The sequence below is a fragment of the Psittacula echo genome (assembly GCF_963264785.1).
Source record: "Psittacula echo genome assembly, chromosome: 11".
NCBI classification, from domain to species: Eukaryota; Metazoa; Chordata; class Aves; order Psittaciformes; family Psittacidae; genus Psittacula; species Psittacula echo.
The window spans coordinates 12,166,475-12,190,256 of NC_137746.1; the positions used below are offsets into that span (position 1 = coordinate 12,166,475).

Consider the following 23,782-nt stretch of genomic DNA (forward strand, 5'->3'; position numbering starts at 1 on the left):
TCACACTGCAATCAAACAAATGAATTAAACATGCAGCATCAGCCAACAGAGTGACAAAATATATGTAATTCATCCTTGGGAAAAGTGGTTTCTGTGCTGCAGCACAATGCAAACCTATCTCTACATAATTTAAAACCTGAGTTTGTATTTCTGGGAGATAGAAGAAAAAAAACCAAACTGGATTCTTCCCTTTACCCCACCTGAGTAATTCTGGATTTTAGACTGAAGAGCTATTACTGATATCAAGCAGATAATCAACTGTATCTTTCAAAGACCACATCTCCAACTTGCTGTGCTAAGACACTAACAAAGTGTAGACATGGGTATGCATTTCCCGCACCTTGTATTATGAAAACCTGAACAACTTACTTCTGTTGGGAACACAATGAATGGCTCTTCACTGACCGTTGCAAGCAGCCTGTCATTGCGTCTGTTAGTCAGCCAATAGACCTGGTAAGCCAGCTCCTGTTCACCTCTATATGAGGTGCCACCTTCAGTTTGCCACATAGGTATAACTCTGTATAGCTCAAAGCACTGTTGCATATACAGTATTCTTATTATAATAATATCATAGACCAAAAAAAAAAGTATGCAATAATTTCACAAAAAATGCATTAATTTTAGTGTTTTATAGTCCAAGTATATGAAATATTGAATATCACCAGAGGATACATTTAAAAGTGAGACTTCTGTTGTGAAGCATTCATTCCCACTAGAACTAATGGAACATGTATCTTGACAGTATTATTAAATATATATTGAAGTAATAATTAAAAAAGCTAGTTTGGAATTCCAGTTAGGTCTAAATAACCCATTTAGTAAATACACTTCCCCTCTTCTATATAAATTCTTTGGAGGGCTTGCTTTCTTACTGTAGGCTTGCTTTCACTGGAAAAAATATATCATGTTTTTTAGCTCTAGATCCTACTTCCCAAAGGGGTTTCAGCTAATTTGCCTCATGATCAAAGGGAAGTGCCTGTTCACCATCTTTTTAACATGAAATAGTTCATGATTACTGCTTACTCAGGAGCACAGGAAAGATCACACTGATTAGGAGTGAATATGAACTATATGCTGAAATATGTCAGCATCTGCTTTGGACGAGGAATGGTAGTACTGTCACCCAGGAGGTAGGGTATCGGGAGAGATTTGCAAAGCTGTCGAGTCAGCTGGGATGCAGAGGCCAGGTCTTGACTGATGCTGCCTTTTTTTTTCTGGTTGTTTCAGCTTTCTTTCTCCTTGAGGATCAAGAATGCTTTTCCTCTGTGCTGCAAAATCTTCAAGAAAATGAATCTATTGAACAGTTTCATTATTGTCTTCCACAACAGAATTAACAGATTGTAGGTCTAGCTGTAGAATTACTTAAGGCAGCCATTCAAATCTGGATTCTTTCCTTTAACTGAAGTAACAATTTTTGGTCACAGTCTGGAGGTGACTTACGGACTGTCTTCTACTTATTTCATCCCGTAATATAGTGAGGCCTTCACCATTGAGCTTTTAAGGGCAATTTTTTAGGAGATCATAAGCAGTCCTTCCTTCATTTCCCTTCTTAAAGGGCCCTCTTTAGCTATATTGAGGCCTTGGGTGGCATGGTTTAGTGTGGGGTGTCCCTGCCCATGGCAGGGGGTTGGAACTGGATGATCTTGAGGTCCTTTCCAACCTTAACTATTCTATGATTCTATGATTCTATGATATGCTATTTCTGAACCTAAGCCCAGCTGTCAGGGAAAAATGCATGGTAGAACAGTTTTGCAGAAGCTGTGATGAGAAAACATGGAACTAATTGGTGCTTTGAATTCAGGAATGTCTACAGTTCTTCTAGATTTGCTTAAGCATAACTTGTCCAGCCCTTTCCCATATATGCTAAGTCCCTTTGCACATTCAGATAAATTTGTTATCTAGTTTTTGTGATAAGCATTCCTATAGCATGGTCTACTAAATAGAGGGGTGACCTCTGAAAACATGAGTTTGCCACTCATGGATGACATAGGAAAACCACTCTTCTGCCTCTGTTTTTGTCCTCTCAAGAACACACCAAATCATGAATATATTACATTTATTATTATAAAAGCACTTCACATTTTGTAATAAAATGCATAAGAAAATGGCATCTTCTTTAAGCTCAAAGGAAATGGACCATTTAATGTAAGAACATGGCTGTGAATCGTGAAGGTTTCATTCTAAGTCTTGTCACCCAAGGTCTATTCCCACTTAGTGAGCAAACATTTGAGCAATCTCACACTCCATTAACAATAATCTCAGCTATGTCTAATTCCCTTCATTCTGTATATCGTGCAAAAAAATCTCTTTCTGAATTGTTTTACAGCTGACAGTTAATACTTTAACAATTACAGCTCTGTGTATGCTCTTGCTCTGGCTACCAGAAATCCCAGTGGCAGATATGCTACTCAATTTTGCCTGAGTTGCTTTAAAGTAACATCTTGAAGACTTTAGTTACAGTAATTATTATAACATACGGAAGTTAAATTAGTATTTTCTAAATATAAGATTATGAAACATCACACATTGTGATGGTAAATAGCCAAATTAATATGGCATGTATAAAAAAAGGCTTAAAACCTACTTAAGTCAGAAGCAGCAGTAGATTCACAAAAGCATAGTTGGCTTGAATTTTAAAAAGTTCAGATTTCACCCCACATTGTGAAGAAAAACTTGGGAAATGGTTGTAGTAGTCAACATTTCTATAAGAAATACCAGTCACCTTTCATTGCATTGCAATACATAGTGATGATGGTGACATTTTCTTCCCCCCTCCATCTTGCTGCTCTGAGATACTGAAAGGGATGAATGTATTATGCATATTTTGGTCATTCTACACTATTTACTTACTGCAATGTGATTAGTGACCTTCATATATTGCTTGTCAAAATCTTCATTATTGAGATCTCTATCAACTACTAAATGTAACCAACTGTGGGGAGGAACATAATTTATACTTGGTTGAATGCAGCAACACTACATAATAATATAGAGAACGTAAGGAAGAAACTGAATTTCTAGATGAAAAAGCAGGGACAACTTTAGAATTCTAGAACACATACCCTTGAATTTGACTTGTTATATCTATCTCCTTCTGTAGGTATTAAGTAGACTCCACTTATCCCTGAGTTATTCTCTCAGTTCTTGTAGTTCAGCATTTGCATTTTTCTACTTCATAAATTCATTTGTTCTTTTCCTAACAGTATCGGGTCAAAACACTGGCTGCATAAAAATAGTGAGCTTACTGTTCAGGGAAACAGACTATAAACTTGATATTGTTATACTGATGAATTCCATATATTAAAACCTGGAACATTCTGTCATCTCTTTCCAATGCTGCTATTCTGCAAATACCTTTAGTACCAGGAGGTAACATATTTTCCAGGCAGAACTGTAATTTTTAAATTAGTAAGGTCTTTTTAAGACTTTGATAGTAAAAGCTAGAGTGGGATGTGTTGCCCTAAGACTTAATATAGAATGGATTCTCTTTCTATTACCTCAATAGCATAATAACATTGAAACGTTACTAGTACAATTACTCCCAATTACTGCAAAAGAAAAATATCCCTTGATGAAATAAAGTAATTGTGCATTTCTCAGAAACTGTGTGATGCTCATTTAACATTCCTCTAATGAGACAAAACCAGGATGATCTAGAAGTCATGTAATGACAAACTACATGCACGCTTAGGAAAAGTCACATATTAGAGATGTTATTGTGCTGGTCCTCATGTCTCTCTCTCCTTTTGTAGTGAGCATCATGGTTAAGATAAATAGACTTTTTATTTTCCTTATAGTATTCTTCTCCATGTGGACTGTGTATCCCATTTCTGAATGTTTCTTCAGAGTGTCACTGCACTAACAGATCGCCGATGACTTCCATGGTTAAAATTGTTCTCATTAGCTTTAGTCCGTTTGCCACTGTCCTGTCCAGGAGTTGTTACCCTGCTGGGTACAAGGGGGTAATGGCCAGAAAAAGGTCCTGCTGAAGGATCTGTAGCAGTAGATTCTTCCTCTGCCCACCTATTAAAGAAATAGTAGCCTTCTTCAGGAATCTGCTTCCTGAGATGATTCACTTCGGAGGTTGAAAGTCTCTGACTTTCTGTGTCCCAGTGAGACACCGCTGCTGTTGCTGGATGTAAAAATGGTGACGCACTTAAGTGGCTGATGTTTTGGTCGAGATCATCACTAGATGTAGGTGATGTTACAGGTGCACCAGAAGTAGGTTGCTTTCTTGATCTCAGTTTCTGGATTTCAAGATCCTGTTGGCCTTTAGGAAGTTTATCTAGTTGCTGTGCTTTCAGAATCAGAGGTGTTCCAATGGTTCCTCGCAGAGCAAAAATAAAGAACCTGATGAAACAGGAAAAGAATGGATTATTTTACTAGAGGGTTCCTTCCACAATCTGCATCACAGACTATGGATCCAATTGCTGATTTTCCATTGCTCTACAGGCATCTAGTAAACACCTTATATCTGGGTTGACTCCTGGATCTTAATGCAACATGTGAGTATACACCTACCTCTTGACCTGTCAAGTCAACTACATGTATATAGATACTACATAAATTATAGTAGAACCACCTGATTAATGAACACTGTAAGAACGATACACAGAAACATACCAAGAGATGCAGTATTTGAAGAGGTTGAGTTATATTTATACTGCTAAAAAAGGCTAAAGAAGGGCTCTTGATTTGATATATATCACAAACCCAGAAATTTAAAAACCTCGGCTTATGTATTTGCTCAGGAGGCAGTAAAAACCAGAAAGTGTCCTACCTCCCCTTTGCAGAACAGAAAACTTATATAAGCATATATTGTGAGCAGTGAGAAAGCACACAGCCTCTCTCCATGTCGTGTCAGTTTTGTCTGAAAACCAAAGTCTCTTTCAAAGCATCTTTTTAACAGGATTTGACCTTTACATAGATGGCCTCGATATGCATTTTAAAACAAACATGGGGACTCTTTGGAATTGCATTAAGAAAGCTGCTGTCCTCACATCCTGCTGCTAAATGTATGCATAAATAAGTATAACAAGATTAAAAAACCTTAATAAGCTAAACAAAGTACAGAAAGGTCTTTTAAGGCAATGGGTTTCTCAGGCCTATCTGCACAAGTAGGAGTGGATAAACATATATTTGATGTGCCTGGGCTCAGGCTGATTAATCCCATAGCATCTCAGGACTGGGAACTGTTCAGTTACTAGTTAGAGTTGGGCAGCTAAGAGCACAGCCACAGAGAGACCAGGTCTGGCTGTGCAGGTCTGGTGTGGATCATATTGTCCTCTCTCCCCTCAAGCTGTCCTCTGTATCTTCTGTGCAAACTGCAGGTGGACCAGACAGGAAGACAGAGAAGGGAAGGAGAACTGTGTATTTCATCCCATGAACTGCTTTCATTTGCTTCTGCCCTTCCCACAGCCCTGCAGAGTGTGAGACTCAGTTATTTGTCAGGCCTTTGCAGTGCTTCCTGGCAGACCACAGCCTGCCTTCCATAGCTGGTGAAGTAGATCTGGTTCATATGTTGAAATCCTCAAGAGATACAGTACCTTCCCTTGCCAATAAATGAACATGATATTCAGATCCCTTTCTTCTCAGACTTGAGGGCTTTAGTACCTAACACAGTGCAGTTTGTGTTCCAAAATAAAGTTCAGAGGCAGTTTTGAGATGTGGATGCACGGAGGACGCACTGCAAAGTGCTCCAGGAAAAGCCTGTGTGCAGGGAGGACACAGGCAAGCTCCCATGGGGCGCCTGCATTGTCTCAGAAGTGTCAGCTAGCACAGAATGCAATAGAAAAAGGGAGAGCCAAGGAGAGCAAGGATTTTAACAAAACCTCTTAGAAACTTCTTAGAAAGAAACCAGAATCTCACGGCTCCAAGGTTTCTGAAGGAGACAGGGAGCTGGCAGTGTGGTGAGATGAACAAAGTGAACTTAAGTGCACTTTAACAAAGGGTGGTTTCACCGCTGCTGTGATACGCTGACACAGCTAAATTATAGCAGAAACTAGGGGTAGATATTCTGTGAACTGAAGGACTCTGCAGAAAATAATCTGGGGTACCTACATGAAGGAGCTGTAGTTCTCCAACTTTGAAGATAGGAAGATACAAATCTTTAAGCTCAGTGTCCTGCTGAGGCAGCAACAATCTTAAACTTGCTGAATTCCCAAGATGGAGATAAAAGTTCTCCAACCACGTGTTTGATGTAGCTCTCAGTAGAAAGCTCAGGGTCTAAAATGACACTGTGAATGAGGGCTGATAGGAAAACAAAAATCACACAGGGGCAGAACAGACTGGGAAAGGATGCCCTTCCTAGAAGACATGAGATCTTACTGACCTATGTGTTGTTTATCCTGACCTGAAGTTATACAATATAACATGTAATCATAAGAGCATCTCAACTCAAATGGGGAAATAATAATTTGAAGAAAAATATTACCTGTCTTGAAAGGTTCCTTTTTAGACAAAGTTAAGGCTGAGATTCTAATGCCTTAAAGCACTTGCAGAATCAGATACTAAAAATATTTTCCTGTTTCTTCCAATACCAGTGTGCTGCACTACATGACAATTAGGATGAGAAGGACACTAGCAAGATAGTGAAACCAACCATTTCTGTCACTGTCCAAGGACAAATACAGATTTTATATAAGTAGTGAAACTCAGACAAAGCATATCTGCTTAAAGAATGATTACGTTATTATTAAAAGCAATATGGTTACCACATACATGTATAGGAACAGAATTGCTGTGTTTTTCAAACAGTCTTTCTCAGCAACCTATCAAAATAACTGTCCCTCTCCAAATAGTATTCAGCCTCAGTTAAAGCTATCTTTAATCTACCTGATTTGTCACACAGATTAAAACTAAAATTCTGGATGCAGAAAATTATTTAATCTATAAACATTTTTTTTTAAATTTGGTTTAATAATGCACTATAATGTACTTAAACAGAATACATTCTGTAACTTTCAAAGCATATAGGACTATTTCAAAGTCTCTCTTTCTAGTTTTTAGCAGCTCAACAACATTGTGTTTATGATAAGGAACAATTACGTAACAGATTTGTACTGGTAAACTTTGTTAAGCACCCCAGAAAGAAAGGTTTTCCTGGTGGAAAAACAAAAGCAATAGATATAAAGTGACTCTCTAGGGCTGTATAACTGAATAAATTGATGGTTCATGAACTGGAAAGTTGAACCCAAGCATCTGACTTCCACACTCCTCACCTGTCCCTGTGTAATACATGTGCCCAACATATCACGTATCTATAACACTGCATTACTGTTATTTCACTCAAATGCTTACAAATTCACAAAATGAAAATTGGGAGGAAAGCAGTGCATCATTCAAACCTTGGCAAGAGTGCGATGACGGGAGTAATAAGACACAGCAAATAGAAGGTGGGGTCTGAAAGCTGTTTCTCCATAATCCAGTAGGGATTGGTAGGAGGGTTGCAGAGCACGCAGGAGGCATTGTAGATCAGAGAGAAGACCAGGTAAAACACCACACTGCCAATCATCGTTACCAAGTGGAACAGGGTCTGCAAGCAGAATGTGCAAAATGACAGTGATGCTTGTGACACTGACTCTGGGTATAAGACAGGAGGATATAAAGTCAGATTAGAAAGAACATATCCAATAGTGCATCTGCTACCTACTTTTTCTGACCCTGAATTCAGGTAGATGACTCTAAAACACGTCTACACAGTATGCTGTGTTCACAATAGAAAAACAGTCACTATGAACAGGACAAGTCAAACACGTACCCATGTTTTCATTTCTAGAGCCTGGTGCAAGAGAATGGTCAGGAGGGAGATGGTATTCATGGGGTTTCCAAAGGAAAACACGTCTATGTCAGAGTCCTCATAGGTCTAGAAAAAAAGCAGATAGACTGTGATGAACCTTGACAATTCAGAAGTGAATTTATCTGTTTTTTTTAAGGAGGATAGGAAAATGAGAATATTAATGACCCTGATACTTACCAAGTAAGGGACAAAGAAGCAAATGAGGCTCTGATAGAAGGCATCCAACATTGTAATAATAAAAGTTGATAGGTTGTATATCTGTAGGAATTTATAGATAAGAGTCATTATGATGGGAAACACATCTCTAGGCTGCCCTGAAGACATAATTGCTGCCTGTTTTTCTTCTATTCATAGTACTGATTCTAGATAACTGGTCTCTCTCCACGAGTAAATGGCTCCTGAGCAGCTGATTTAGACCAACACTTATCTGTGAAAATGCATTTTCACTGTATCAACTGAAGACAGACCTTAACTAAAGACAGACCTTAGGAAGATTAGCCAGTCAACTAAAGGTCTTACAAGCTGAATGTCATGAATGTCCCCCACCTGCCCAAAGGACCCCACTCCTCAAACATTTTTCAAACAAAGCTCTTACTGGAGCCATAGAATTGGTCAGATATCCTTTCTGTTAAGGTTCTTTCTACTGAAACATCTATTTTGTGCATTTTAACTAGATTACTTGGCATATTTAAACTTATCTAGTGACCTGTGTGACCACAGCTCCTGTGGAGTGAGGTACGTTATTGGAGTGACGGAATGCTGGACTCATGTTGTTTTAACGCAGACAAAATGCCAAAGCAACAACAATAACCTCTTCAAAATGGTAAAGAACATATATTTTTGCATATATGTGAGGTCCAGGAGTTCCTAAGAAAAGTGATAGAAAGTCCTAAAAGCCTCAAATTCTGCACTCCCTTGTTTTTCAAACCATCATTAAACACAGTGTGAACCACCAGTGTTCATCAGTGCCAAAAATCACAGTCCAGGAAAATGAAAGTAAATATTAGGAGAAAATGAGCGAATTCTTAAGTACCCTGCAATTTTGCAATTTAAAACTCAGATAATTTCAAATTTTGCTCATTAACATTCTCATAATTTCATATTAAAAATATTAAGGCAATTGGGAATAAGTACTACTGTACTGTATGTATCTGCAAAACCAGGTGTGTATGTCTGTATATGTGTCCTTTTTGCAAACATAGAGATAGCAGGCTGGTCCATGGAACCTCACAGCAAACTGGGGTAAAAACATGTCGTATTTCAAGAATGTTTTCTGAGCGTTGTCAACACTGAGTAGTCAAAGTAAAAAAAGTAACTAAATGAAGGAGTTCCTGCCTGGAACAGGCTAAACACCAAACTGTGACAAAATTCTTTATATATCAACAGGTGTATTTCTGAGTGTGACAGCAGAAAAAAAACCCCCACAATGTTGGTTGTCAATTTGAGGGTTTGTGTTTCAAGTCACTTTGCTGTAATCTTTTTAACAAGCTTTTCTTCTTCAGTAGGTTGAGGCTGTTCAAAGCACCAAATCTGAGCAGAGTTTAATCGTGGCCGAGCTAAACTATTTTATCCTAATTTGTTACATTTCTTATCCTGTTTTCTCCTTATGCCTTCACTGAGAAATTTTCCATCAATATGGTGTGTACATATATATATATATATACACACACACATATTTGCTCCATCATCTCTTCTTCAGATCAGAAACACCAAACACAGGGTTGATACACTAGCACATCACTTATTGTAACGCAGCATGCTGGTACCAAACTGGATTGCTCCATATAATTAATGACAGAATAAACCTTCCCATTTACATCTTCCAACTATGGAACAAGCACTCAGCCTCACTTCAATCATATGTTCCTTACCAGTTCTTCTGACAGTTATGATTATACCTTCTTTTAGTGAACATCAATAAACTAGAAACCATAAATGGATCATTTGGTTTCAAATAAATCTATAATTCGCTCTTCACAAAACCAAGACACCTGCAGTCCTTTGGCTTATCAAGCAGTTATTTCAGCAATCAAGACATACCTCTGAATTTTGTCCATTCTTATACAACTCGGGCAAACCTAGAAGTGTTTCTGCAGAAACATCTCTATCCAGGACTCCAAAGAGAAGAGGGGGCACCGAGGTGAAGAAGAGATTGAAAAAAATCATCTGCCAGTAATCTATCATTGTGCTGCCTGAGAACCCACAGAAGAACTGGTACCAGAAGAGCAGGTTGACATAGTTCTGTGTAGAAGCAGATACAAACACAAATACAAACTCTTACAAGCCGAACTGTGATTCCCCACATGAGCAGAAGCACATCCTTCAGGCTGATATGAGTTCATTTCTCTGCGTTGTGGGAGTTTTAAAGCTGCACCTTTTCTGGGGCCTCTTTTACATCCACTTCTTTTCCATATACCGTTCCTAGCTGTTACAGCTGATCTGGACTTTAGTTTGCAATGCATAGATGATCTATGTCTCTCATAGTTCCACCTATGAGGTTTATGTAATACACTGGTTATTAACAGAGTCTCCCAAGAATATATTATTTTGGTTAAAGGTACCATCAGGAAACAGCTCTGCACTTTATTTCATAAAGCAGTATATCCTAAGGATGGTCTTCACACCGATCCACTGTGATACAGCTTTTTACAAGCCATTAGGTTTCTTTAAGAACATATCAGAGAATAATTAAGTAAACTGTTCACAGCTCTGAGCACCAGATTTTAAAATCCTTTTGCAAACTGGTTGTCCATGCAGAATCAAAAGTCTCCTGTGCTTTAATGGTACTAGGGAGATAATAGAAGAGAAGTGCCCCAGTCTACAGAGCTATTTTTGCATTGAAAATGACTATCTTTTGAACTCTAAAAGGATGCCCAATCAAGAAAAAAGAAATTTCCATTTTCACTATAAATGCTAACAGTGATAAGAAGCAATCTTTACTCAAAATTATATATTAAAAAAACCCAACCCATATACTTTAAATTCTAAGTAAATAGTCTTTCATGTTCAGAGTGTATTTCATGTCAAATGGACTTGTTTGCAGAGTCTTGTAGAAACTGTATTATTATCAGGTTTTTCCACTTTACATTATTCTTCAATGCACAGCTCATTTGCATATACATTAAATTTTTAATAAAAATGCCAGATATGACCACATCATTACTTGCAAGTGGTTCCTATCAAATTAAATGCAGAAATTCAGAGGTTTCAGAGACAAACAATTCTTAGTGCAATGTCATCTTAGGTATTCTGGCACTAATAATCTGCTCTTCCTTATGCAAATTTTATTTTGAGGCTCATGGGTATTATTAATAAAGTTTCTTGAACTGCCTATAAAAGTTATTAAGCCTTGAGTCCTTTTCCCTCTGGAATAATGCTGTTTCAAAATATATTTAGAACCCATATTTTCCTCAATGCTTTATACAGCACACTACTAAGAAGGAGATAGCATGTTATAAACTTGGAAACTGAAGAAACAGGAAGTTTAGCTTCATAAAAAGTAAGAGAGTATAACCTGCAAAAAACCAAACCAACCACCCAAAAAATCCCAGCCCTGGACCTAATCTTTGCTAGGATGGAAATTTCCAGAGTCTGAAGAGTCTTACCACATTTTTGTAGAAAAAGTAAATCACCATCTTTGCCAGGCGAGCATAACACCAGTGTCCATGGACGAGAAGCAGTTTTTTGAGATGCTTAAATCGGGATATTGCAAAGTCACTAGCCATGACTGCCTTCGGTAAAAAAAACAGAAGTTAATTTACAATATGTTTTTTCCCAATCAACATAATGAACATGGATGGGGAAATGATTTCCTGCTATTGAATATTGTAGGAAAAAACCCAAACCCAATAAACCAAAACCTGGAGAAAATAGTTGGAACTTTCTGTCTCTGCAGAACTGTCTATCTTAGAAAAATGAGGAAGGGCGATACATAAGAAGGAGTCTGGGGCAGAAAACACTGAAAGACAATAAACAAAACCTGGAAATGCTCTAGCAGAGAGGATTCAGAAGCCAGATACTGACCTAACACTGGACAGGCATCTGCTAATTTTCCAGGCTTATGAGCAAACACATGCTTGTCCGTGCATGGTAATTGTTGGCTCAAAACACTCTTTTTTGGCTGAACCCATAATTACAAACTGCATATTAATTTACAACAGTAATGATGCCAAATTGCATTTTTAAGATGACACTCGAGTATAGGGCTTCTATGAAACTTAATAAGCAGCAAGAGACCATGTGACAAATGAGGAAAGGAAATAAATTGAAGGCATACCTGCATGCCTTCTTGCCCAGATATTCCAATTCCAATATCAGCTGCTTGAATCATACTTACATCATTTGCACCGTCACCTAGAACGGGAAGACAGAAGGGATCAATAAAGATGCAAGAAAGGGTGCTTAATAAGAAGCGCCTATATCAGAACAAGAAAACCCCCTTAGCTATGCTGATAAACAAAGGCTATTCTGTACTGCCACACATCTTAGGTTCTGAGTTACTTAGTGTAACTCATCATCAAGCAGCAAGCAATCATGACCTCTAGGCTCTTGTCTTGGTTGGAACATCTTCTTTTCCAGAAGACCTGGATCCACCAGGGCTAACCCCAACATTGGGATCAGCTGGGTGGTGGTACGGACACCCCGACACGATCAACATCTGCATTGTTTTGTATGTTTCTGCTTAGTGAACTCCTTGCACTCAGAAACACGCTTTGCAGCACCCTACTTCACTAAATTCTCTAAATCATACTAAAAATTTGATTGGTGCTGACAGTGTAACAAGTTTCAGGAGTTATTCTGCTTATTTCAACTTGCAGCAATGTGTTTTATAGATAACCAAATTTCCATGGAAAGAACAGCCATGGTTGTTGCCTTCAACGTGAAGATTTTGAATTAGGTTAGCTGGCAAAGTAAAATAAATGAAATGGAAGGCTGAAACCCTGTATTTTGAACTCTAAGGCAAAGCAAGAAATCTGAAAATAGATCAGACACTTCTTTATCTATTTGGTCCAGAGAGGTGTATTTTCTAGTTTTAAGTCATAAAAATCAATTCTGTAAGCATTTTAGTGGGAACACTTACCAAAAGTGAAGCATGAAACTTAAAGCATTTCACATTATTTGGATGTGAAAAGCAAAAGAGTCAGTGTTTAATACCACTCTTGGGATAACTCTGGTTTTATCAGTTCAGAAAATCTGACAGGAAAGAGCTTTATGAAAAGGCAAAACAGTGACTACTACTGACTGCTTTCCACACCCAAAAAAATGTGAACATGCATTTGTACTGGTGAGCATGAAAGGTAGTGCTGGGAGATTCTGAATTTGGAGTGCCTTTATCTTGCTTAAATGGGGGACAAGTTTGTTCAGTGAAAGCTGAAGAAGGACTTTTATATGGCTTTTGATCAGGAAAGAGTATTTAATGCTAGTTTCCCACTGTATCTATCTGAGGCACAAAGAATAGCTCATACAATATATTCCATACACTTCCATAACTCATAAGGAGAAAGCTTCCCCCCTTCTCCTGAGATTCAGAATGGAGGTACCTATCGACAAGGTCATCACGTTAAGCTGCCTCCGGACGAGCTTGACCACCATGCTCTTCTGAAGAGGTGTGGAACGGCAACATAGCACTGAGTGGCAGTGCTTCGTCAGTGTCAGGAACTTCTCCTCCAGGCCCCCCTGGAATATGACGTTCAGTGTCCGCCCATCAACCACCAGCCCAAACTCTGGGCTTGGGGCCTCAGAGACTGCAAAAGATGCTGGGAGAATGCCAAAAAACTTCCTCCGTGGTTTTTCTACCTCATAGTTCTTCCTCACCTCTTCCAAGGTTAAATTCAAGAGAGATTCACAGGTTTCCTGTGAGAAAACAGAAGTAGTTCTAGAAATAGTTATCTTCATCTCCCTTTACAGCACAGCACCTTGCCAAGTGTATATTTGTATAATCACACCAGTGAGTTTAAGCCTATCAGGTAAACATTAGAGAAAACTGAGAAACTCACTGATTTGTCAAATTTGAGAGTCAAACTCTTCAGTGAAATGCTGTGGATTTTAGCAGCTAGTTCACTGTAGTAAAGAATTACTTTAAAAGAAAATAATCTTCCCATCAGGAGGACATATTTGTATTTGGAATTAGAGTTGAGAAATTTAAAAAACCTCCTTTTTTCTAAAGGATGTTTTCAAAATCTAGTTCCGACATGAAAGGTGTGAGATATTGCAGCGTTTGCTTCCCTCAGAAACAAACTGGTAGAGAAACAAGAGGTTCAGGTTTTCCAAATTAATTGGTAGGTTTGACAGTTTGGCCTTTTCTAGGTCACAAATCAGGTGTGTGTCACACACACATTTCTGTTAGGGATGGAAATAAAGCTTCATACTGCCCAGCACTGTGCCACAAACACAAACAAAGTCTTTCCCTCTTTGCAGATCTGCCTCATTTTGGAATGAAGTCCCCTTTTAGATGCAAACAACTGGAACTGAATTAGTATCAAATGCAAAAAGATTTAAGGTGAGCACTTTAATCTCTCCCATACAGATCTCCTAAATTGGCACACTACAATCAGAGAAAAGCCAGAATGATCTAAAAGTATTTATGCTGCCTGTTAGTACTAAAAATCCTCCTTCCATGGCATGGCACTGAATACCTGAGGAGCTAATCACTCCCTTTTCTACCTTTTCTGTCAGCTTCATTGAGAGATGATTCAGTTCTAAAATGTTATTTTCACTTTATGTTGCATAATGTACATGTGTAGGATGTTTGCAAGATTTAAATTACACTTAAGTGGGAGGTTCTGGAATCCAATGTACCTCTGACATCTAATAAAAAGCTGCATCTAGCCTGCACACTTAAAACCTATAAAAGAAATATCCAAGCAGCATCATCGTTCCATGAACCAACTAAAAATTGCAGTGGAAATTCCTGCTTTGCCTTGGCTTTGCTTTTTAAATGAATGCCCCAAACAACCTCCTTGTGTTGCTGCTTCATGGAAGATACTTACTTTTCAGCATTTGAATAAGCTGCTGGGCTCAGAGGGAGCCCCTTCCCACTGAAGCCGGTTCAAGGGTTAATTCTGGCTAAATTAATGAGGCAAATGCTTTGTATGCATTATTTGTTTTTCCCTGCTGCTGCCATTGGGAGACCCTTTCAGAACCAATGTCCTCAGCTTCATTCTGAAAGTGAGGGAACTTAATCTTATTGTGGAGCAACTCCAGTGCCCACTGAACCACCCATATTCAAACCAGTGCCCATATACACACAGCTTGCATCTGAGCCTGGATCAAGAGCCATATAGGGTGCTATGGGTAAATGCTCATGCCTCTGATTCCAGGAGCTAGGGTGGTCCTGCCTGCAGCACTTCTCTGACAGAAACCATCTTCTAATTTCCATCTTAAATATATTCATTCTGCTTCCTGTTAAAGCAGATATGCGTATCAAATGAAATTACACATTGAAGCAAGGAATGTATTCCGTGCCAAATTCTGTATCATCTGTGCATGTTTCCTATTTCCATGACATTAAAAGAGACAGACATTTGCATAGGATTTTATTCTTGTTTGGAGAGCTACTAACTGCAGACAAAAGCAGTTAGAAAGTAGGCCATCTAACTGCTGTATACAACTGTCTATCACAAGAAAAACAGTCAGCATTTTAACTACAATTATTCCTCACAATAGCTTTATACAGAAAGGCAAGCTTGTGTTATTAACCCTTCTTCCGTGGGGAAGAAAAACCTGTGGTAAGCAAGACCTTGTTGAGGCTCATCTCATGTAACTCCTGATACTGCTGAGTATGGGCCACACATGTAGGCTGCATGGAAAGGACAAAGCAGCACACTCGGAAAAGGGCAGTAACTACTGCCTAGAGCACTCCTGGGCATCCAGAGCTATAAGGGAAATAAGAAGTCACTAGCAAGAAAATAGAGAAGGGCATCACAGCTGGCATTTTGGGCCCTGCTTTTGGGTTTTAAAAATGCAACGGGTCTGGTTTAACCATAATGCCTGAGATCGCTCTCCCTTAATCCATCTCACAAAGCCATTTCTCCCACCAGGATGCCTGAAGGGATGAAATGTTAGGCTGTGCACAGTGATAGCCCTTCTGCTTTCAGAAAGCAAAGTGTCATTTTCCTGGTACCCTACATTCACAAACCTGCTTCATAAACTGCAAAAGCCAAGGTTGCTTTTCCAAAGTCTTGTACTCTCACCATCCTCAATGGCATTTATCTTCTTTGAAGGTTAAGACTCTTATTTTCTCTCTTCCATTCAGACATTTTCAACAACAGCCATAGATTACACCACAGACTTTTCACTGTATTTCAGTGAGTCACAGGAGCTGACAGATGCCCCTTGAAGTGGCTGTCCTCATTTTGGAGCATGCTTGCTTTGCCTACTGCTTTGCTTATTGCCCATGGAAATTCAGTGAATATCTGTGCACATCAACAACTATGTCAAGAAAGTGATTATTTTTTAACTAGCCTGCAAGAAATATATTCAGGTTTCCAAGAAGGTGAAATGCTGTTTACACAAAAAATACTGGATTAAATTGTTCACTAACAAATTTCTGATTGAACCTAATCCTATTAGGGAACATACAACTAGAAAGTTCTGAATTCAATTGAAACTACATCTAGATACCTTTTCCAAACTGAATCACACAGTACTTTCCAAATCTCTTCCTACAGGTAGCTCAGAGGGTTAAAATATCGTTGTAACTGAAATTTTCATTGCAAGATCAAAAACCAGATATCAATATTATTAAAGGACTCAAGCAGTTTATTTTTTTTAAAGAATATTTTAATTTAGAAAAATCATAGAATCATAGAATAGTTAGGGTTGGAAAGGAGCTTAAGATCATCCAGTTCCAACCCCCCTGCCATGGGCAGGGACACCTCACACTAAACCATGCCACCCAAGGCCTCATCGAACCTGGCCTTGAACACCATCAGGGATGGAGCATTCACAGCTTCCCTGGGCAACCCATTCCAGTGCCTCACTACCCTTACAGTAAAGAATTTTTTCCTTATATCTAATCTAAATCATTGTATTTTAATTAAATAAAACTCTATCTAACTGTCTCGTGTTTCAATTCATCCTGTTACATGTGATCTAAAGGGTTTCTGGCCTAATGCTGTTATGTAGGCTTTAGGTCTTCTGTTTTGTGCTGAATGCAGTCTAAAGCAGAACACCATCAAGATACAAAGAGAGGGAAAGATAGTAAATCCTGTGTCTCTCTCTCTACTCACCTTACTTTCAGTGTTAATGGTGAAGACAGTGTCTCTTTGGTTCAAGAGTTTACAGGAATATGCAATGTTAACTGCTGTTTCCTGTTTGTCTCCTGTCAGCACCCAGATTTGTATCCCAGCTTCTCGAAGAGCTGCAATAGTGTCAGGCACTCCATCTTGCAGCCGATCCTCAATCCCCGTTGCTCCTGGGAAAACAGGAAAAGAAGTTAACTAGTTTTCTTTCCTTTGGAAATCATGTTGCTATTTTCTTCTTTAAGAAGTGGTCTTTGACTTCCAGTCATGATCCTGAACTTATTAAGAGCTGATCCAAGATACTGTCCAGCAAACAAACACACAGGCACAAGATCTGCATTTGGATTAAGATCTGAATGTGTCAGCAATCAAGTTCTGGCATTTCATTTTACTCATTGCTAGAACAATGCATTTCATTTCTTTTTAATAATCCAAAATGACAATGTACTGGCAGAGAAATTACATCATATGCATTTTTAAAGTACTGCATTAAGTCCCATCAAAGCAACCAGAAGAAGATGAACTTTGACTATTTAAATGAATGCTATCATTATTGTCAAGCCAAACGCTTCACCCATCAAAGAGTAAAACAGTAAGCTTTCTTTTTGAAAGTGCACAAACTTAAAAGCATATGAAAACACTCATCCTGATAACAAGTCACCATCTATATGTTACAATATTTCTCCACTTATCTCTTCCACTAGAGGTCAGTTTGAAGATGCAGCAACTCTGATACGTTAAACATGGATATTGATTTAAGCCAAAAAAGAAACCACTTGTGAAATTAAGAATGAAAGCACACAAGATCCTTAAGATCTGGCAAAGGTAACAGATTCTGACAAGACCAACATTACCTCTTATGTGGTTCTGCTTATGGCATTTACTGTTATTACTCTAATTTTTTAAATCACTGCAGAGATTATGAGAAGCCATAACGCTAATAGCTTGCAATCACAGAAATTCAGGATAATGAAGTATGGGCACAGACTGTATTCACAGAAAGATGAGACTGAGATAACTCCAAAAATCAATGTCCTAAAGAGCAAAATGTTTGGAAACAAAATGAGTTGCTCTATAATTCAACAGAATAGTGTCAGATATGAGGGTGACGGATGATGCACAAGTGCCAATGAATGTAAGCTTTAACATGAAATATCCTTTTACAGAGTGCAGAAAGCAAACATGACAATACAACAGCAGCAGGAATTCACTAGCAAAAACACCTATGCTTTTAAGTTACTATTTTTTATAATACAATTTAGTTACCAATATTCCCTTGGAATTTGTGCTCAAACCTGAAGTCAATTTATAGTATTTTAAAGGTTAATCTAAGGACACAGACACATGATTGAATTTACGGGAACTTCATTATCTACTGTATCAGCTAAGCCACAGTAACAGCTTGGTTTTTGCTGTTTTTGCTCCTGGCACATATTTTCTGCACACTTTTTTCAAAGTTAATGCTGCTCAAAATGTTTAGACAGTCATTGGTCTCTATACCCTAGCCCTGAGATTTCCAAACCTCAGAGGAAAGCTTTTTGATATAAATTAGTATAAGGTGTTGTCTGTCTGATTGCCAAGAATATCACAGGAGAGCAAGTGAGATACTTCATGCAATGACAATTCTTATTTTTAGCTACCCAGCAAGGTGAGTTTGGTCTCCAGATGCTGTGCTGTCTCCATTAACAGCTCATCTCTGTTGTCAATTGCAGCTTCTGCCTCCCGACGAAAATTGGCCCATTTCTGAAAGTCATCTTCATTCAAGACCTGCATAACACAATTTAAAACAGAGCTCATTTGAAATTTAAATAAGAGAAGAATGCAGACATTCTGGATCACAAAGACTTAACTCCTATCCAGGCTGGTAAAGTACTGTGTCATCTTTAAAGTAAGACAAACTTTTCAAAAAGAAGACTGCAAGAACTAGTAGCAATGAGAAAAATAGACCTGCCTTCCTGTGTGTATACATGGCCTACAGCTGAGACTTTAAAAATGTGACCCAGAGAAACTCTTGAACACACAGCCCTTCATTAGGACACTGAAGTGGAAAACACAGTTTTTGAAGGTTCCTCTGCGTTTCTGCAGGTCTTGAATATGACCTATGTGTTGCACATAGACAACTTCGGTATTACAGTATCAGACTAAGATGTACTAACCCAGTCTGAGGGCAAGATTTTTGAAAGCTGAATGCCAAGCAAAACAGAAATAGGTTGGCTCCTCTGTGGGCTTTTTATTTCTTGCTTGGAATCATTGCGGAGAAGGTCAGCTAGAGTTGCCATAAGAGAAATAGAAATTAATGTTTTGAGCCTGACCAAAAATCCATCATCTGCTCACACTGAGGAAAAAGCAAAAACAGACTGCAGAACAACCAAATAGAGGGACAAAAAGATGAGTTGTGCCTGAATTGTTCTTTGAAGCAGAAAGAATTATAACCATTATATTTTTGTAATAAATCTATTGACGTGCACAGAGCAAAGCCATAAACATTATTAGGCTAATGCCTTCCTACCTTCTTAGCTATGCACAGAGTTCGTAGGCCATCACGGGCATAGTAGTCCAGATGCTTCTGTGTTTTTTCTTTTATTCTTTTCATTCTCTTCTCTGTGCTAATGTCATCTGTGAAATACAAGGAAAAAATCCTTAGTTTAAGACAGACCATTTCAGTACCTAATGGCCTAAGGTTAAAAAGGAGGGGGCATTAGTAAACACTGGATTCCAATACAACAGCCCAGAAATGTTGGCAGCGCATAAGCTGAAAGCCTGCTAAAGATGCTTGTTTCCCTTAAGACACCGTGTCTTGGAATTTTTTGCTTGTTTGTTTGTTAATGTTATAGCACTCTTGCTGACAAGCTGAAATACGATGGTCAGGCCCTTATGACAGTATTATTGCAGTGTACACAATCCACATGGGTTAGCGCTGTCAGTGAATTTTAATTAGCCCATTCCATATTCTGAGCACTACTCAGGTTAAATAAATACCTCACTTCTCATCTGCAAAGATAACACCAGAGAAAGCTGCTTCTTTTTTTGTACTTCTAATGCCTAGATATAATATTTCACGCAGAAAAGAGTACTGCAAACTTCCTGCGCTTCTTTATAGGGGACACGACAAAAATAGCTCATCAGCTAGTTACCTTTGGCAGAGTCTTCCAGCAAGTCCATTATAACAGAGTCAGCTCCTTTTGTGTAGACAACAATCTCTTTGGTTAGAGGGTGTCTCACCACTACAGACATCCTTTTCCTTACTGAGTCAAACCCCAAAGTGTAGAGAATATCAAAAGTCAGGAGCGTGCCTTGTGGCAACCGTACTGTCACCTGCTCAGGAGTTCGGGACACTAAAGTAAAACTGTATGCCTGGGCAGCATAGACAAGAGCTGCCTCATCTGGGCTCTCAGCCTCATAACAAAAGTCTGTTGGCAAAGAACTGTTAGCCACAGATTTGAAAACTTCATCCAAGGAAGCACTACCAATATCGTTGCTGTCCTTGCCCTGGAGTCCATTGTCTCTACCGCTGGCACAGCAGTCGTGATTGTCACAGCAATCCAATGCAGCAAGCTGCTCCTCTGTATTCTTTGCACTTAAGCTAGCACCTAGGTCTGAACTACACTGAGATGATGAAAAAGACTGACTAAGGCTTGCTAATTTTAGCCGCTGAAATATCTGGTGAATCTTCTCCAGGGTGATTCCTGAAGGTTTTATTGGTGGTGGGACTGTGACCTAGAATTATGAGAAAACCTATGGTTAAAAAAGAACTAAATGTGAACTACAAGATACTTTTCAAAACCTCAATATATTTTTCTGTTTCTAAATGATGACAATGAGAAAATCAACTTTTTTCTTTTCTTTTTTTTCTTTTTTTTTTTTTTTTTTCCCCTATTTAACAGTGGTGAGGAATTCAGTAGAGGAGTCACAGGTGAGTTGGCATCCAAAGTTGATGGTGATTTGTGTCTCTACCTCTGAAGCAGAGATGGAATCAAACCCCTTGTAGGTCTGCCAATAGCCTGAGAGATCAGAGTAAACTCAGTATATTCAACATACTTCTTATATCATATGTAATAGAAAATCTAAAAGAAAAAGTGAAGATACTGTGGTAGCCATAGCTATTCGTCAAACATAAAAAGCCATGTTAGGAAGGCATATTCACAGGCAAGGCAACAGTAGATATTACAAAATAAGTTAAAGAACTAGAGGAGAACTTCCAAACAAACCATTTTTCACCATTTCAGGTTTCACAGAACACTGCAGTATATTGTTAAATAGAAGCATAATCAATTTTCCTCATACACTTCAAGTTAGATTACCCTTTGTCTTGGCTCGGTAGCTGTGGAGACCAGGACTGTATTGCAGATGGCAAGGGCAAGAAAAAAGTCAGTAAGGGATGTGGAAGTCTTCATATGTATAAAAGGAGAAAGGTTTTCAGTCTGGAGTGCAGCTTCTCTCACCCGCCTCAGCAGCCTGCTATCAGGAGTCACATCCTTTTCCTGGGAGAGAAATCAGTTAATGAAGATTTTTCCCATTCGCCCTTGTCCTTAAGGAAGAACTATCAACTAGAGAGCTGCTTCTAGCCTCTTACTGAACTTACATCTAGAATTATGTAAGGCAAACACCTTTTGTACTTAACATCTAGGGAAAAAAGGATACATTTTTTAAAGTTGTATAACTAGACAGTTTGAATGAAATGCATCTTGGAATAGAAGATGATTTCAGAAGTTAATTTCTTGTGAGACCTACTAGAAATCAAAAATAATCTATGCCGTGTCCCCCAACTTTGAAACTGCTGACTACTGAACTAAGGGCCATTCCAAATGGAAGTGGACTTGGGATCTCTCATTTCAGTTTGGGAGCTGATTGTTATTTCAACAGAGAATATACTGTGCTTATGGCTTGGTTATAGCAGTATAACTTTTTTGTTTCCAGAGTCATTTTGCTTTGTATTCAGCAGAAGCAGCTGTCTCAAACTGTTCTTCCTCAGTTTTTACAATGAATACATACATACTTCATTTGTTCCTGAAATGTTACTGTAATTTTACTACCACACTCTTTCTAATCAAACCTAAATTTGCAAGCCAAACTACTTAATGTCACTTACCTATGATTTAATTTGATGTAGGGGTATGGGAGTATTCATATATTCAAATGGAAATTTCATCTTAGCAGAGCCATAGTTACCAAAAGCTTCCAAATTTAAGAGAGACCTTCCTGGAAGCCAGTGCTTTTGGATGCCTTATTTAAGGAACTGCCAAAATGATTTATCTGCTTTCTAGCTCATCTCAGTTATTACCCTCTCATCCTTCAATCTGGCACAGTTTTCCTAAGTTCCATATATATGCAACAGAAGTCAGGCATTCACCTTCATGGCTGTGTTGTGCTGAGCTCAATATGTTGCATAGTAACTCCTGCTTGCTAAAGTGAATAGTGGTTCTTAAATCATCCTAATAATTACAAATAAATCTCCTGTTCATTTTGCAGCACAGAGCGCAATTGAAATCCAAACAGGGAACTAGGTTTTGCACTTTCTCTGCTGCAGGAAGCTATGGTTCCTGTGGCTCAGTGTTTTCATGTTTCTTTTGTTTCACATATGGAGTAATGTTTTATGTATAGATGCAGTTGTTTCTCCTGCAAACTGATACATACTGAGGATAAGCCTGATTTTTTTGTTATCTTCTCTGGTCTCTTAAAAGGAATCAGAGGCTAAAAAGTTAAAGCTGTCATTCTTTCACAAAACTGCACTGCAGGAGACAATTACTATGGGTAACTGTCTGTTGCCAATACTGTGCTTAGTCCATCTAGCAATCCCAAATAACTTAACTGGACAATTCGAATGAAGAACACATACGTGCAGACATAACTGTCAAAACAGTTATGTTGGGAATTATATTAGATTTAAAACATGAAAGCCAGAAACTCACTGATTTGCCCAGCTATTCATATAATGTCCTCGTGCATTTTCACAATTAGATTGAATCTGATGAACCACAAATTACTACTCACAGATCTCAGCCTCTCCTACCTGTCATTATCCCACCCAATCTCTTTCGCATCTCTATCTTCAACATCTGCCTCTAGTTCACACCAAAATTACAATGCACTAGGGGATATTCCACTTTAGCAGGAAACTTTCTGAACTCAAAATTTTCCTCCGGAAAAATAGAAACCTGTCAGGTCAATGGTGGCCTCAGAGACAGGTTTTAAAAACAGCGATAAAAAAAATATATTATCAGAAAAGATTCTCTCATTTTCTTTTTCATGGTGAAAACAGGGTGACCTGAACCTCCAGCCTTATGGAACTTCAGGAGATAAAAAAATTCAGACAAACAAGTCTGTTCAGTAACCAGCCTGAGCTTATATAAAAACAAACAAACAAAAAAGCAAATTAGACAACATTCATGATGATGATCTGTTAAATTTACCAACTTTTCAATGTCAGCAATTTTTAGTGAAAATGCCAATGTTACAAATGGCTGGTGCCATTCAGTTTCTAAAATATCCTTATCAATTTTATAACATCTCATCTAATTTATGACACTAAAACCTTGTGACAATAGAACAATTGAAATCTTCGTGAACTGTTTTTAATAGCAAGACACTTTATTAGAATTATTAAATCTAGAAGGAAATGCACTGTCATGATCTTAATTCATAAGAATACCTAAAAGGCAGACAGAGAAAATATTAATTCTCTATCTTCTTCCTTTGTTCAAAGACGTATTTTTTTAAGAATCTTTGACTACTGAAGTACATT

The 23,782-nt window shown here is 38.3% G+C and overlaps 1 protein-coding gene across 1 annotated transcript in view; it reads right to left on the bottom strand.

The window, feature by feature from the left end:
• Positions 1-3,842: 3,842 nt before the first annotated feature.
• ATP10B (ATPase phospholipid transporting 10B (putative)) overlaps positions 3,843-23,782 on the bottom strand; it is a gene marked incomplete at both ends in the record, with an annotated part of 51,801 nt that continues 31,861 nt past the window's right edge. Inside the window, 12 exons of the mRNA XM_080626924.1 lie at positions 3,843-4,350; positions 7,347-7,534; positions 7,760-7,864; positions 7,976-8,056; positions 9,839-10,039; positions 11,404-11,529; positions 12,075-12,151; positions 13,339-13,651; positions 17,029-17,213; positions 18,681-18,807; positions 19,550-19,656; positions 20,175-20,757. Coding sequence (XP_080483050.1) covers positions 3,843-4,350; positions 7,347-7,534; positions 7,760-7,864; positions 7,976-8,056; positions 9,839-10,039; positions 11,404-11,529; positions 12,075-12,151; positions 13,339-13,651; positions 17,029-17,213; positions 18,681-18,807; positions 19,550-19,656; positions 20,175-20,757 — 2,601 coding nt within the window. The remainder of the gene's footprint in view (positions 4,351-7,346; positions 7,535-7,759; positions 7,865-7,975; positions 8,057-9,838; positions 10,040-11,403; positions 11,530-12,074; positions 12,152-13,338; positions 13,652-17,028; positions 17,214-18,680; positions 18,808-19,549; positions 19,657-20,174; positions 20,758-23,782) is intronic.